At 54.3% G+C, this 15,454-nt stretch overlaps 2 protein-coding genes across 6 annotated transcripts in view; one reads left to right on the top strand and one right to left on the bottom strand.

Moving 5' to 3' along the window:
- The window catches only part of JSRP1 (junctional sarcoplasmic reticulum protein 1), a 40,429-nt gene extending 38,335 nt beyond the window's left edge, over positions 1-2,094 (top strand). For all 5 annotated transcript variants that reach the window (XM_073324244.2, XM_073324241.2, XM_073324242.1 and 2 more), the window contains one exon: positions 226-2,094. In XM_073324244.2, the coding sequence (XP_073180345.1) occupies positions 226-807 (582 nt within the window). In that variant the 3' untranslated portion in view covers positions 808-2,094. The remainder of the gene's footprint in view (positions 1-225) is intronic.
- A 1,370-nt stretch (positions 2,095-3,464) lies between these two features.
- On the bottom strand, positions 3,465-15,402 carry AMH (anti-Mullerian hormone). Its single transcript, XM_073324238.1, has 5 exons — positions 12,873-15,402; positions 9,219-9,397; positions 6,069-6,192; positions 5,477-5,660; positions 3,465-4,463 (listed from the first exon to the last, which is right to left on the bottom strand). Exons 1-5 carry the CDS (start codon positions 13,498-13,500, stop codon positions 3,545-3,547), a joined length of 2,034 nt encoding a protein of 677 aa, XP_073180339.1. The 5' UTR covers positions 13,501-15,402; the 3' UTR covers positions 3,465-3,544.
- Positions 15,403-15,454: the final 52 nt, after the last annotated feature.

The following is a 15,454-nucleotide window of genomic DNA, read 5'->3' as shown; positions in this document are numbered from 1 at the left end:
CTCGTCACTGCTGGCCACGCCAGAGCGGGGCCAAGGCTCTGTGTAAACAGGAGGGAACGAGGGCAGGGTCCTGCGTGGAACTGCTTTTGTCTTCTTGAAAGCTGGCGTTAGCTCCAGCTGCCATGGCAATGGCCGGACAGACAGACAAGGGTCCTGGCGCCCCGGGCTGGCCTAGGACCCAAGGGTAAGAGTGGGCACGTTGCCTTGTGCTGCTTTCCCCTGCAGGGAGAGCTGTGGTTTTTCAAGAACTGGTTGAGCTGGTTGGAGCCGGAAGAAGCAGAAGATCCAGAAGCGGAGGTGGAAGGAACGCAGCAAGACTCCCCAGCCAGGGCGGAGCCAAGAAGAGGGCAGAAGAAGCCGAGCGCGCTGGAGAAGGAGGAAGAGAAGCCCAGAGAGAGCATGGTAGCTCAGCTGGAGAGAGGCGGCAAGAAGGAGATGCAGCCCAAGGACAGGCCGGCAGAGGGCCAGGCCAGCAAAATGCACAGGGTGCCCCTAGCAGGCTCTGAGGAGGAAGAAGAAGAGGAAAAGGAGGAGGAGGAGGAGGAGGAAGAGGTACAGCAGCGCAGCAGCAAGAGAGCCCGGGGGGAGGGGAAGGAGGGCAAGCGGAGGGAGGGGAAGGAGCGGCCCAGGCGGGACGAGGGGAAGGGCCACCACCCCAAGCCCGACTCCCCAGCCCAAGGGCCAGGTCGCAAGGAGCACAGGCATGATGAAAGCTGGAAGCGGGACTCTAAGCAGCAGCGAGGCGAGCACAAGGGCCGGAAGCCATGGGAGCAGCACAAGTTCAAGGAAGGCAAGAGGCACGACTGAGAACCTGCCCTCTCGCGTCTGAATATTCCTGAGCAAGGCGGTTGAACAACACTGAATCTGGGGGCACCCAAATTCCCTGCCCCCCAAGGCTCCAGCCTGAAGGCAGTGCTTAATCAGCCCAGCACCAGCCTGTCCTTTCATCCCCGAGAGCCACGCTCACATGAGAGATTTGCTGGCGATTGTTTTCCCCTCCATAAACATTGCTTGTTTGCCGAGTTCCCCAGGAATTAAACACACCTGCCATTGATAGCTTTGTCCCTGCCTGTGGCTACAGAGAGGCAGGGGGGTTTTGTCATTAGAACCATGGAGTGGGCGGTGGGAGATATGAGTTCTGGTCCCAGCCCTGCCCCTGACTTGCTGGGTGGTGCTGGGCAAGTTGTGTCACTTCTTTGTGCCTTGTCTTTCCCCAGCTGTAAAATGGGGATGATGATACTTTGCTATCATGCCCAGGGGTTGCTGTGAGTGCAGGTGAGAAGTTTTGAGATCTCCATGTGGAGCCCTGCCTCAGCGCTGGGTATCGCTGCTGGAGTGGGAGAGCAGCCAGTGCTGTCATGGGCCTCTGGCACAACTTTGGGCTGCCCTGAGTTTGATGCTTAAAGGAGAGCCAAAAAGGGGGGGGATGTTTGTCCTTTCTTGCTTCATGAGAGGTTCCCCACCAGAAATAGTTTTCTGCTTGTTTTGTGACCTTAGAAATAATCAGACTGTCCAGGTATTGCTGGAGAACTCTCTGGAGGTTTTGCGTGTTCGAAGAGCTCTCTCAGGGTCCACAGGTGTCAGTTTTTAACCTGGAGAGCTTTTCTCCCAACTATTTGTCAGACATCTGAATTAAATGGGTGTTAACAAAACCAAACCAAAAGACAAAGGTTCTAACAGCCTGAATCGAAATCCCATTCCCTTTCAACGATTCAGGTTTCAGACCTCCATGGTGACCACGATGCTACAATCCTACTCGTTTTCCAGTCATCCCTACAGACTTCTAAGGAAAGCTGAAGGGCTAATGGCAAAGCCAAGCAGGTGGGTGCTGGGGTGGGGGAAACCTTCTAGTTCTTTCTAAGGCAGGAGCAACAAAGGCACAACCCCCTATTTTCCCGTGCGGCCCCGTTCAGGGGCAGTTTGAATGTACAGAAACACAAGCGAAGTGTGCTACTTTTCAATGCTTTAGTAAGAACACAAGAAGCACTGCAGCCCCAAACAGCTGAGGTAAATAGTTTATTCTGACCTCTATTGAGTTAGCAAAAATGTCCTTTTTAATAATGTATTAAACTGAATGGTTTCAAAAACAAATCTGGGTCAAGATTTTTATAAGTTTAGGCGAATCAGCAGAGTACTAGGTGCGTGGCAAAGGCCTGTAACCTGAGCTCCCCATCAGCTTCCATGGAGCTGCAGAAGCCCCCAGGTCACTCGGGGATTCTGCACCAGGGGGCTGACTGTGAGCTGCACCCAAGCAAAGCCCTGGCTGGTCTGGGGAGGGGGTGTGCGCCTACCAGCGTTGGGATTAGCCAGCTGCGATAAGTGAGGGAGGGTCCCCAAAGCCCTGGTGAGCAGCAGATCTTTCCTTCTCTCGCTCCGCTGTCAAGGAGCCACCTCCTCAAAGCATTGCTCCAAAGCACCGGTCCTCAACCTATTTACCCTTGGGGGCTGCATGTGCAGCTGTGTGTGTGTTATAGGGGCTGTATCCACAAAATATATACGCTCCCTGTACGGCCCTGAGGATGTCGCATGGGCTGCAGCTGTGTGCCGATTGGGCTGCAAGCGGCCTGCGGGCTGAGAACCACTGCTCTCAAGAGCCACAGCACACTCCCTCCATGTGGGGCTGAGTTAGCTGCCCCTACAGCACCCTGCTAGACCCCTGGGGCAGACTGCAACCCCCTACCCTTCCCCACCCCGTCTTCCTGTCTTCAGCGGCACAAATGTTGGGGCGGATTTGGAGTTGAATTGAGAGACTAGGCAAGCTTCACCCATAGCAATGCCATGCCCCTCATGGCTGGCCTGCCGCACCCCCGCCTGATCCCAGCCCTGCCTTCCCAATGCACCACACACCTGCTCTGCGGCACCCCGTGCTCCACCAGGCCGATCTCCCAGCCTTCCCTGGGCCCCCGCTATGCCAGCCCTGCCTCTCAGCACAGGATTTGAATCTCTGCTTCCATGATGAAGTGGCCTGTGTACAAAGCCCAGCACCCGACCTAGCCCATGGCCTCCATCAGTGGCACAGGCATGTTTGCATCAATCTCCTGTATGCAGACAGACTCCCCCTCCCCCAGTTACAGATTTTCCCCCAGGACGTCCCCTGCCCTCAGCACTAAATGTGGGAAATGAAACCATAAGATATTGACAAATAACTGCACATACAAGCATCAGGCAGGGAGGGGCCGGGGTGCTGCTGCCCACCATGGCCGCTCCACATTCCACCTCTAACAAAGCTGGAGGGGGGATGGGGGGCGGTCAGATTTGGCCTATTGCTGCCCTCTGAGCTCCAGGAACACGTCACTTGCGCCGCCCCTGTGCTCTGCTGCCATTGTGGGCCCAGGGGGGCAGACACGCCTGGGGCTGCCCTCAGCTTCCTGGAGCGTGATGGGCCCATAAACCTACCAGGGCCAGAGGGAAACAACAATCCAGTATTGCTGGGGAAAGGCAGCTGTGAAACCAACAGCCCAGGCCCCAGCCTCAGCTCAGTCGCCTCCCTCCAAGCTCCGAAGGCCAAAGGACGCCAGGGAGAGACGGGACAGGCCGGGCGTCTCTACCGACAGCCACACTCCTCTGCCACCATGTTGGGGAACATCGTGACCTGAATGCCCTCCGTGGTGATTCTGATGATCTCCTTGTCGGAGTATTTGACCGGCACGCAGCAGGGGCTGCGTCGGAGGGGCGCGCCCCGTTCCTGCATGCCCATCAGCAGCACCGTGTGGGAGGAGTAGTCGGGGATGCGGGTGGAGAGCGGGAACCGGCAGGGGCCCTCGCAGTTGTTGGCAATGTATCTCTTGGGGACGATGATGAACTTCTCGTAGTGGAGGTCGACCGTCAGCTCCTGCAGCCGGCAGCAGGCCTGGGGCCCAGCGCTGCGGTTCTGCCGGGACACCTTCCTCTTCTCCTGCCAGTGGGCGCGAACGGTCTGCAGGGCTTTGAGCAGCAGCAGTGTGTGCAGCTTCCGGTGGCCACGGGGCAGCTCCCTGGGGTCGCTGCTGCCCGACCCCAGGGGGTAATAGCAGAAGGCCAGGAGATGCTGGAAGAGGTCAGTGTTGGCTTGAAAGGCTGGGATCTCCCTCAGCTCCTGGATGACAGCCTGGAACTTCTCCAGCAGCAGCTGCAGCAGTCTGCCCTCCAACTGCCAGTGCCCGAACTGCTGCTCCAGCAGGGCCTGGCTGTTCTGGGGGAACAGGAGCACCAGGGGCTCGTCCGACTGCACCAGCCGCTCCAGGGCTGCCTGCTCCGACAGGTTGAGCAGCTGGTGAGGAAGCGTCTCCATCGTCTTGAAGTCCAGCCAGTGGTGGAGGCCGGAGGCAGCAGGCGGCTCCCCTGAGGGGCTCAGGACCCTGCTGACAAAGCTGGTCAGGCTGCCCAGGAACTGGTCGTGGTTGCCGGGCGCTGGCGATGAAGCATCGGCCTGGCCAGCAGCTGCATTAGAGGCCGGCTCCTCGGCCTTGCTGCCAGTGGGCGAGCTGCCAGGGAGGCACAGACCGGATCACAAAGGGTCCTTTATGCGATGGGCCCAGCCACAGGCCTGGGGGTTCCCTCTCCCCCATAGGGCCCAGCCCCCCGTCCTCCCCATAATGGGCACAGGGGCTTCCCCTCCCCCACTGGGCAAGGCACCGACCGCAGGGCCTGGCACTCCCTGCCCCACTCCTGCTGTATGCCATTGTCAGGGCTCAGCCCCTAACACAGGCACTGCAGAGCCCATTCTGCCTGACCCAGTCTCCAAGCACGTCCACGCCCCCTGCCGGGCTCTGCACTGGAGAGGTCTCCCAACCCAGGAATGCTGTGGGGCTGGAGCCTGAGTGACTTTCTTCGTGCCCCACAGGGAGCTCAGTGCTGGCAAATGGTGCCCAGCTGGTAGCCACCGGCACAGAGCACTAGCCACAGAGCAGGTGCAGCTGCATGAGCCTCCCACCCATGCCCCCCTCCCACCGTCCCGCGGGGCTCACTGTCCCTTGGGATTCTGTGCTGGAACAGCGACAGGCTGGAGGGCAGGTCTCCCAAGAACAAGACTGAGAACCACCCAACTCGTTTCACATGGCCCTCAAAGGGGAACATGCTTCCCTCAGAGCTGGGGGCAGCCCTTTCCCCAAGCCATCAGCCCCTGCCCCCCCCAAATCTTCAGAAATGCCCTCGGCATGTGACTGGGCTGCCCCCAAAGAAGCCAACCCATTGCAGAGCCCTGGACGTGGAGAACAGCCTAGAAAGAACCTGTCTCCTGGGACTCCGCCTCTTGTGCCCCAGGTCCATCGGGTCCCCCCCATGCCCAGCACCGGCACAGCTCCGACGTCAGACACTCTGACCTAGTTCTAACCCATGGGCAAAGCCGGGGTGTTCGGGCAGGCGGAGCTGCTCGGAGCTGACGGCAGGTGACTGGGGGTCTCCCCAGCTGAGTGGCAGACGCTCCCCTCCCACCCATCACTCAGCTGGGGAGACCCCCAGTCTCCTGCCCCCGTTTCCATCCCAAAAGCCTGCACACCTGGGCTGCGGGTAAGGGACCGTCTCCAGCACACCGCCCACGGAGAGGAAGGAAGAGGGGGACGGGGCGTCTTCCTCGCATCGCGGCTTCACCAGCAAGAGCAAGGCTGGGGTCATCCTGGTGAAACACTTCTCGTCTGCACCGAAGAGCAGTTGCTGGGCCTCCAGTGGGGGCAGGAGGGAGCCTGGCAGGGAGCAGAGAGGAAGGAGAAGAGGGAATCAGCAGCACGCGCCTTCCCACTAAGGGGCTTGGTGCCCTCCCCAGACACCCACCCAGCCCCTGGGGTGGAGCCCAGAGTTGTCCACACAGTACACCTGGGGGTGAAAATGATGGGGCTTTCCAAAGGTCACCCAGAGCCCCGGATAGAACCCAGGAGTCTGGGCTGCCACTCCCCCGCATTAACCCCTAGGCTGTGCTGCCTACGCGGATAACCCCTCAGTTTGCATACAGCGGGCAGTCAGTGGGAGCTCTCTCTGCCATCATGCCTCCCCCCCACTGACGCTTGAGACCCCAATGGGCTTCGGGCCCCCCAGCCCTCTTAGGAAGCTTTGCCATCAGAGAACTCAGCTGCCTAGGGGCACCCCTCAAGTACCTCTGTCACCAGGACGCCGGATTGCCAAGGAAACGTCGAAGCTGAGCTGCCTGTGTGAACGGATGGCAGACATCATCGAGGCCCCGAGCAGCAGGTACCGGGTATCCCTGGAGAGGCAGAGAGCCTGCAGAGAGAGCGGAGCCCCGGGTGAGGCGGAGGAGAGCGGAAGGGGTGATCGATGGGGGCGACCCTTTGCACACGAACCCATCCCTGCCTGGCTCACCCCATACCTGGGACAAGAGCTCAGCAGGCCCAGACGGTACCCAGGGGACGGGCTTGCAGAGGCCCAGGCAGCCGAGCGTGAAAGGAATATAAATTGGCGGTAACTGAGTGTTCGAGAGCTGGAGGGGAATGACAGCGTCTGGTCTGGATCTCCCCCTGCCTGCAAACCAGAGGCCTTGCTGGCTACAAAGGCAGCTCTGTCCATTTCCTTCTGGGATCTACATGCTGACGGCAGCGTTACAATCTGTTCCTGGCTGTTTCGGGCTTATCAGCACATCTGCTGAGCTGCTCCCAGGGCTGCAGGGATCAGAGGGGGCAGGCAGGGCCATGCCCCTGGGGAACAGATCAGAAAAGGGAATGGGGGCGGAGGGGGTGGGGCTCCATCTCTTCAGCACTGGAAGATGCTGGAAAGGAAAAGACTCAGAGTTTGTAGCAGTGGCCGCAGCAGCCACAGAATCTTTCCCCCTGCTCCTTCAGGGGGCTGCCCCCAGACCGCCATTCTGGCAACGCTGACGTGGAGCCCACCTAGCCTGGGGCTTGGTCATAAGTTCAGATTTAAACAAACGAGGGAGCTTCTAAGCTGCGTGGGATTCTCCCTGTGCAGCCAACTGGGTGGCAGACCCCTGAAGGTGAGCAGCTGCCTGTTCCAGCCGTGGGCAGCTCTACGCAAGAGGAGCCTGACCAGCTCTCCAGTGTGTCCCGAGGGAGCGCTCTCACGGGCCTGCTCCAGCACAGGTCCCTTACTGCCCCCCTGAAGGCAACAGGAGCTTTGCCACTGCCTCCGACAGGGCTCCTGTATTCACTCCTTCCCCAACACAGGGCAAAACCCTACAAGATTTGGCTGGACATCAGCAGAACGCCATTAGCTGTCTCTGTATTTTTTTCCTTTCAGTGGTTCAGCCTCAAACAGGCTCAGATCACATGTGCAGAGCAGCTCTACCCAGCTGGCTGCGCACTCCCGCTGGGAGCTGAAATCCAGCAGATGCACAAGGCTCAATCTCCTGTAGTGGGATCAGCTGTGACAGCCTGGTTTGCGTCAGCGATAAAAACAAATCCTGGCTCTCAGATGTTCAGGGAGTGGCCATGCTGAGAGAGAAGGCACCAAGGTTAGGGGGTTTAATATTCACTGGGATGGTTCCTGCAAAAAAGTGAGATGGCAAAGGTGTGCCTGTAGGGGGCACTGCGCCCCATCACACCCTTCTGCTGCAGAACTGCTTGATGGAAAGCACTTAAATAAGCGGCCAGATTTTTCTAGTGCCCATATGGCGGCTGAGCTCTTGGCAATCCGGCCCTTCGTGGGCACTTCTGCTCTGAAAAGTGACCATTAAAACGCCTCATCCTTATTCAATAGCTCTGCCCCGTGTGTATATCAGAGCCCAATCGGCCCAGCTGTAGAAGACACCAGAGTCTGTTCCCATTAGTGCTGCCAGGCCAGCCCAGCTCCAGGAGAGGGCACTGGAGTCTAGTCCTTCATGTGCATCCTCCAGGGAACTGTACTAGATTCCCCTTGGATGGCCAAGGTTAGCCTTTCATTTCTCCTGTTCAACCCCGTTGTCACCAAGGGCAGAATCTGGCCCGCAGACTCTTACCACAGGTGACGGGCCAGGTGAGACGGGGAAAGAGTCATTCGCAGGATACACCTACACGGCAAATGGCAGCCCGCGGCCCCGAGTCTGAGTCCAGTTCTACAGCCTCCAGCATGCGGGGCTCACACTCCGAGTCCAGCACTAAAGACAGCTCTGTAGACATTGCGACTCAGGCCAGAGCTCGGGCTCTGAAGCCCCCTCACCGCCCCTGCCAGGCTTCAGAGCCTGAACGTCTACAGGACTGCTTTTAGCACCAGAGCCTGGTGCTCTGGTACTCGAGCCCAGCTAGAGTCCGCAGGTGTAATGCCAGCAACCCGTGTGGCTTTGTGTCCCCCTTCAGTGGGGATAACACGTACAGACAGTTATGAGTTTGCTTCAGCCAACAAAACTGGTCCTTTAGCTCATGCAATTAGATATAGAGGCGCCAGTGTTATTCCTTGCTGATGACCCAGCCAGAGCTGTGGTTACGAGTTCAAGGACACCGCATGCCCCATGAGAAGTGAGCACATTCGAGCTGGAATCCCCAACAGCCAATACAGAGCCCTACGGGGCCGTTTCTACAGTCGCCCTTCAGAGCAGAGCCACTCGCAGCTCAGGCCACTGGAGGCATTTTATCAGCGGATTCATGTGGAGACAGAGCAGCAGCGGTGGTGCATCTGCCCCGGCTGCCTGGTTACATGGGGTGCCGCAGCCAGGAGTAACCCCTGCCTCTCCTTGCTGGACACAGCCTGGTTCGCTGATGCTGGAGCATGGCAGTGCTGGCCAGTGAGTGGGTGATGACTTGATAGCAAGCAACGCCCCCGCCCTGGAAGCTGAGAGCTCTCTGCCTTCCTCACCAGGGAGCATGGGAAGTTCTGGCTGCACACAGAGATCCCTGTTCCCTTCTCTTTCCCACAGCACTCGGTTTAGCGGACGGGATAAGAGCGCCACCTACAGGAACACCGAGGCACATCAAGTCTCTACCTACTACATCAGGGACTCCAAGAGAATCCATGGAGGGGATGGTGGAGGGGTGGGCACCAGAATCATGGCACAAAATAAAATAAAAGTTATGGTTCAAGGTGACCTATGCAACCTAAAGCAACATGCTTACTTGGTTGGTTGCCTGTGCCAGGTCCCAATCCAGCTTCTAGTGTGGGGATCTATGCTGCAAAAAACCCCATCATGGCAGATGCTACTTGCGAGCAGCAGAGAGGGCCACGGATTGACTGGGTCGTGGAGACTGAGCCCTGTTACTGATCTAGGACGAGGCATATTGGTGGGGGGGGAGCAAGCCCTGCCACTGCTCTGCGCATAGCAGTTGGACACAGATAAAGAAAGCCAGCCATGGGCAGCTGCTTACCTGCTTCTGGTGCAGCCCTTCTCCTGCTGCCAGGAACTTCTCTCTTGCTTTGCTGCCCTTCCTTTCCCTGCTTCCAGAATAAAACACCAGCAAGGCAGACTGGAGCTCTCCAAGTGACCGCCCCACGTCCTCTTGAAAAGCCAGCTTAAACCTGAGCTTTGTCTCAGCATCCCACTTCACTGCCAGAGAAAAGCCAACACAAACAGCATGACTCTCTCACTGGGTAAATGGAAATACACCTTTAACATGCAGGTAACCTGTGGAACTCCTGGACATAAGATGTCAGAGGCCAAGCATTTCAAGGGACAAACACACACAAAAACACCCAGAAAAAAAACAAAAAAAGGGATTAGGCAGACTGTGATAATGGCTGAGGAATCCACACTGGCACTAGCTAGAAAACAAAACCATTAGAGTTATAAACCTTCCTGTCGTGGGGCATAAGACAATCGGTAACTGCCAGGGATTAAGAAGAAGTTTCCCTATAGGGAAACTTCTTCTTATCACCACCCACTGCTGGGATTATTGCAGCTTCCTATGAAGCAGCTGGTGCTGGCCCTGGCCACCGCTGGAGCCAGGATAATGAGCAGAATAGATCCCTGTCTGAACTACCAGTTCCTAGGCTCCTTTCGTTTCAGGGCTGCCACAGGGATCTACCCCAGCCCTTTGTCCACTGGAGGCATTAGAAGGTATTTGTTCCTGCTGCCCTGCCCACAGCATGGAATTTCAGGACATTTTTGCCCCGCCCTTGTTCCAAGCCAAGATCAAGCCAGGTGCCACTTTAACAAATCCTGGCTGTACCTACACATTGCAGCAAGGGGCAATTTCCGTGTGTCTCTGGGCTCAGTGGGATGCCCTCCAATGAGCACATCCTGGCTGTCACTGTGCTGGACACTATGTCCAGCCTGCACTTCTCAGTAGCACTGAGGACAGAATCCAGATCTTCCTGCTTCGAAAGCCCAGACCCTGCCCCTTAGAAGACTCTCCCACACACTGCACCCAGTTCATTACAAGACTGAAACCTTCCCCCTTTTCAAACTCTGACCTGTCTAGTTTCTCCAGGCTCTCACTCCTCCTGCTGATGGCTCTCCATACCCACAGCAGCATCCAGGATAAGTGTGTGTGTGTGGCCTCCTGAAATCAGTCACAGCAGGAGGTCTTTCGAGGAGATGGGATAAGGCACTTGGAGGACATCAGAAATGCATTCTCTGGCAGAAGCTAGTCCTGTAACAAGCTGTTCTAAGAGGAGCCCAAGATCCTACCATTGATTCCTGTGGGGCTCACCACGGATTTATTTAGGAAGTCCCTAGAAAGGAGGCAGCAGGAGAAGCAGTAATGGGGAAGTCATTCAAAGATCTCCAAGCCACAGAGCAAGGTGAATTGCTCATCCTAACGATAACCCGCCCTGGCAAAATGCACATCCTGGATCAGAAGCTACAGCCTCTTCAGAAGCAGGGACCAGGTGGCTGGAGTGGGAGGAGTGATGCCCACATCTGAACAGCCAGACTGAGTCAGACCAATGGTCCATCTACCTCAGTATCCTGTCTCCCTGCAGTGCCGGTGCCAGATGCTTCAGAGGGAGTTTAAGACCAAAAACGTTTAGAAACTGCCACTGATTTGGGGCACCTCAGTTGCTGGGTACCAGCTTGGGCTAAGTGACTCGTGCCGTTGAGTCCGGCCAGGAGCTTGACTACAGTGGTGCTGGGTGTGGTGATCCTGGAGAGATCAGAGCATTAGAAAAGGCATCAGAGACTAGATGAAATTGAACAGGTCCTGACTCCCAGGCCTCTGTTCAATCCAACAAACCACGCAGCCTCCATAAACCTGGTTTTGCAAGAACGTCCTTAACAACTTTGCATTACTTAAGTTACATGACTAGTGCTAACTAGCAAATGCAAGTGATACTACAGCAAAATATGGCTGAATGCTTAGGGGACACCATTTTGCTAACTTGGGGGGCAAATTTGTTTTCACTAAAAAGGTACAAAAAATGGTTAACAGCAAAAGAGGTCTGCTGTTTTGCAGGCCCTGGGAAGCTTCCCCCAGCCAGAACTAACAGATTATTCAGAGCCATGCTCATGAAATACAACTGTCCTGGGAGCAGTTATCGCGTGGTTTCTCTCACCAAGTATGCCCAAGATTTCTTTCTGTCCGAGAACAGTAATGCAAAGTCATGCTTCAGGATGAACTGGATAGCTCGGGGCACTGCCGACCAGGGCCAGCACTATCCAGCTCTGTGTTGCTGGTTCAAACCCAGCCCAAGTCAGCAGAGTTTTCAACAGCTGCTGGGTGCTCAGGGATGTCAGGCAGGCATCCATGGAACAAAACCCAGCTCCAGAGCAGACAGGCCAAAAAAAATGGATGTGCCTTGGAGACTGAATTACCTTTTCCTCCATGGACATGATCCCACCCCTGACCTGGAGAAGCAAAGCGAGGGAACACTGACATTGTGGCTGCATATGACTAAACTGATTTCAAAACCAGAAGGGCCCATTAAGATCATCTAATCTGACCATCTCAAGCCAGCACTAAGAGTTATATATTTAAATATGCTGTAGGCTGGCAGGTGGATGTAGGGGAGTGGGAAGAAAGTTCACCCTTTTTAACTAGCACAGTTCTCAGCCAGATCAAATCCCTGCCCATGCTAGAACGCTGCTGGCAAGAGATCCCTCAGACACAGACTTGGCTGCTAGGGCAAACAGGGCCAAAGACTGATTTAGGAGACTCTCAAAGTTGCCCTCTCCTCACACCCACCCCAGGGTAAGTGTGCAGGGTGGCTACACCTGGACAGATCCATTCACATTTGCCTGCTTAAGAGTCCTCGTGCCATGTACTGCAAAGGAGGAACTGCAGGGTTTTTACTCAGGCAAACTCACCCTGGCAGCAAGGACTGAGATATGCTTCAAGAACGGGATTGGAGACATTACACAGGAGATCGACACTACTGAGGAAAGAACAAGAGTGAATTGTTCTCAGCAATCGGCTCTCTCTAAGATTTTATGCCCGGTCCACCGCTGGGGTATGAAGAGCTTCTATGAACTGGGTCACTGCTAAGAGCAGGCAAGAACATTGTTGCCACCTTTAGGAACATATCCTCTCTCCCCCTCTTTTCTCCAATAAGAGAACATGGTCTAAACTGATCCTTTGGATTTTACCGTAAATATTGGAGGAACCAGTGAGACAGCCCTTGAAGGCCAGGAACAAGCACAGTGGTGGAGTCCATTAACCCAGCAACACTGGAAGTCACAGCAGAGGATAGGAGGTTGTTAGGGATGGGGACACACTCGTGGTGATCACCACAATTCAGATGGTGGCTAAAGACAAATGGGAAGTTTATTATACAAATTAGCAAAAAGAAAAGGAGTACTTGTGGCACCTTAGAGACTAACAAATTTATTTTAGCATAGTCTCAAAGTTGCCACAAGTACTCCTTTTCTTTTTGCGAATACAGACTAACACGGCTGCTACTCTGTATACTGATTAGGTCATTTCTACTCAGAGAGGAACTCTCTTTCCCTCCCCCACTTCATCCTCTACCAACCTCCCTCTTTCGTGTGCAAAGCAATATTTGCAGGGTAATACCACACTTATCAACATGGTATCTGAGCATCTCTCTCAACCCGTCGGTCAGTTCAGGGTTCTCTTAGCACATACCTTCTTCAAGATGCAGCACAAGGAACCTGTTCTCCCCTGGGTCAGCCAAGTGAGCACTGATGTGTTTCAGAGACAGGAGAGCAGAATGGGTCTCCTCAGCAGGACAGATCCCAAAGGTCTCCAACTGGCCTTGATCCCAGCTTGAACGTCTCACCACCTTGAGGAAATCACTTTCGTAGCTGGTAAGGACCCCCACGACTTCCAAGTGACTCTGTCCCAAGCCGTGCCTCCTGCCCATTTTCACCATGCACACTGGCCCTTCCAGCCCACCCATGGGCCAAGGGGGCAGGCTGGAATCTGACCCTAGAACTGGGAAAACTGCCTCCTCAGGGATGAGCTGACGGCATTTTGCTCCTTTGGCATCATCTCCTGGCTTGTCACTCTTCAGAAGATGAGTAGCAGCTGTGGCCTTGGACGTTAATGCCATTAAGTTGGGTTCTGCTCCTTCATATACGTGCTCGTCTTCCTTTTCTCTCTGCTCCTCTCCAAGTCCCAACTCCTTTGAAAAGGTTATTTCCAGGTCTTCCACAGGTGAAAGTCCTCCCCCAACACCTCCTTCTCTAGGCAGAGCAGCCGAGGGGAGGAGCAGCAGCAGGCACAGCAAAGCCGCTCCAAGCACGGGCCTCATGTTCCAGCTCTGAGCAGCGCTAAACTCCGAGGCTAGAGTTACTCGAGTGCATCCCTCGAAACACTTATGTAAGGGGAGGACTGCATCTCCCGTTCAAACAAAGTGACCTTGGGTTGACAATGCAGAACACACCTCCCTTGAGAAAAATTCAGAGGCCAATGTGCTATAAAGGAGGGAGGGCCGATTCAAAGGAGTTTTTCTGTTTTATTTTTGGCGTTACATCTAGCGCTTGGAAATGTTATAAAATTAAAGCTGTTTACCTTATTTGTAGGGATGCTTGTCCTTGACTTAAGATGTTTTTAAAGAAGGGTGGGGAGAAAAAAAAGCCAGTCTGGCTTGAATCTTCACTGGGATTGGTAGACATTTCTCTTAGGACTTGAAACATCCAGGGGGTCAGAATTGGTTAGACTGGAAGGAATGGTATAAGTAGGGGTAATGGGAAGAAATTGAGAGAAGGTAGGTTTAGACTGACCAGCTGTCTCTACGGAGAAGCTTCCCTTGATTATTGGGAGCACCAGCTCTTCCATTCTGCAGATAGTTTAGAGAGGTCACCTCATAAAGACTCGCATTCTGTTCCAACTCCTCCCAAAAAACTCAGTGCTCTGGTCGTAAAATATTTCATTCTGCAGGAGCATCAGGAAGGGGTTGCCCAAGGGAAGTAAATGGAAGCCTCAGACCTTGAGGCAAGAACTGGACTGGATTAGAGAACATAGGGAACAATCCGACAATAGCCTGTCCCCACTGGGCTATAACAGCTACTGGAACTTCTCCTTTTTTACCTTCTCTGATACCAACAGTACCAAACGGCTAAGGCTGGTCCCCACATCTATTCCATGGAAATCTGATGCCCACAGGTGTTTAAAAGGTAACTGGGTCTTCAACTCCAAGTTCAACACACAACCAGACCTTTCTGTTGGTTCACAGGGCCTGTGTGCCATACTCATGAGCTAGACACAGCTCAAGGACTCTCAATCTGCAGCAGTGCTGGAGACCACGGTCTGGGAATAGACCAAAGGGCTTGTTTGCTCAGAGGTCTCCTCTACTGTGAGACTCACAAGTGACAGAGCCTCCAGCCCATCTCAGGGCATGATATTTCAACCTGATAGCCTTTGTGGCTTGAATCTGTGCCTATTAAGATGCAGGCTTCAGAGTACCAGCTGACCACCAGCTCATCTTAAGAGAAATCCCTCTCACTATTGTTCCACAGGTTTTAAAAAATTAAAATAGCTCCATTAGCCAATTTTCATTTTAAAAATACATTTGTCCACTTCAAAATTCTACTTTACGCTGACCTTGCCCACAGCTGACACAAGTCACGTACGTTTGCAGACAGAATCACTGTACAGCCTCTGCGCTGGGTCTATAAGATGCAGCAAGAGACAGCCCACAGGGCAAACATCCACTTCTATCAAGAGTCTGCTGAGACACATATGGCCAGATCCAAACCTAGCAAAACAAGTGCAACTGTACTCAAGTCAATGGGAGCTGAACTGTCGCAGAGCAACTCTGAATTTGGAGCACTCTGTGCATGCTCATCAGAAGGCCAGTACAAAATTAAATTCTGGAGTGGGTGAGACAGGCAGGGGAAAGTCAGCAGTCATGGAATCCCACAAAAGTTTTCCTAGGGCGGGGGGAGGTATCCTAAGTGACAATAGAGCATGGAACAGTTTCCTAAATGCTATGACCCCCTTGCTAAGCAAAAACAACACCGGGAGAAGCGTTGTGTTGGAGCTCATGAGACTGAGCTGATGTTACTTCAAGTAGGTTTAATTCATAGTTACTTCAGTTATATAGTTGAGATTTCATGGGAATTCTACTTATTTTTCCATTGATTGGATTATAACTTCGAATATATACCACTAAGGATAGCAAGGCAGACAATGTTTTCTTATCTACCCATTTTCTTGAGCCCTTTAACGCTACTAATGGGAAAATACAGACAACGTTCTTAATC

This window comes from Lepidochelys kempii, chromosome 25, assembly GCF_965140285.1.
Source record: "Lepidochelys kempii isolate rLepKem1 chromosome 25, rLepKem1.hap1, whole genome shotgun sequence".
Taxonomy (NCBI): domain Eukaryota; kingdom Metazoa; phylum Chordata; order Testudines; family Cheloniidae; genus Lepidochelys; species Lepidochelys kempii.
This window is presented reverse-complemented; position numbering and strand designations above follow the sequence as displayed.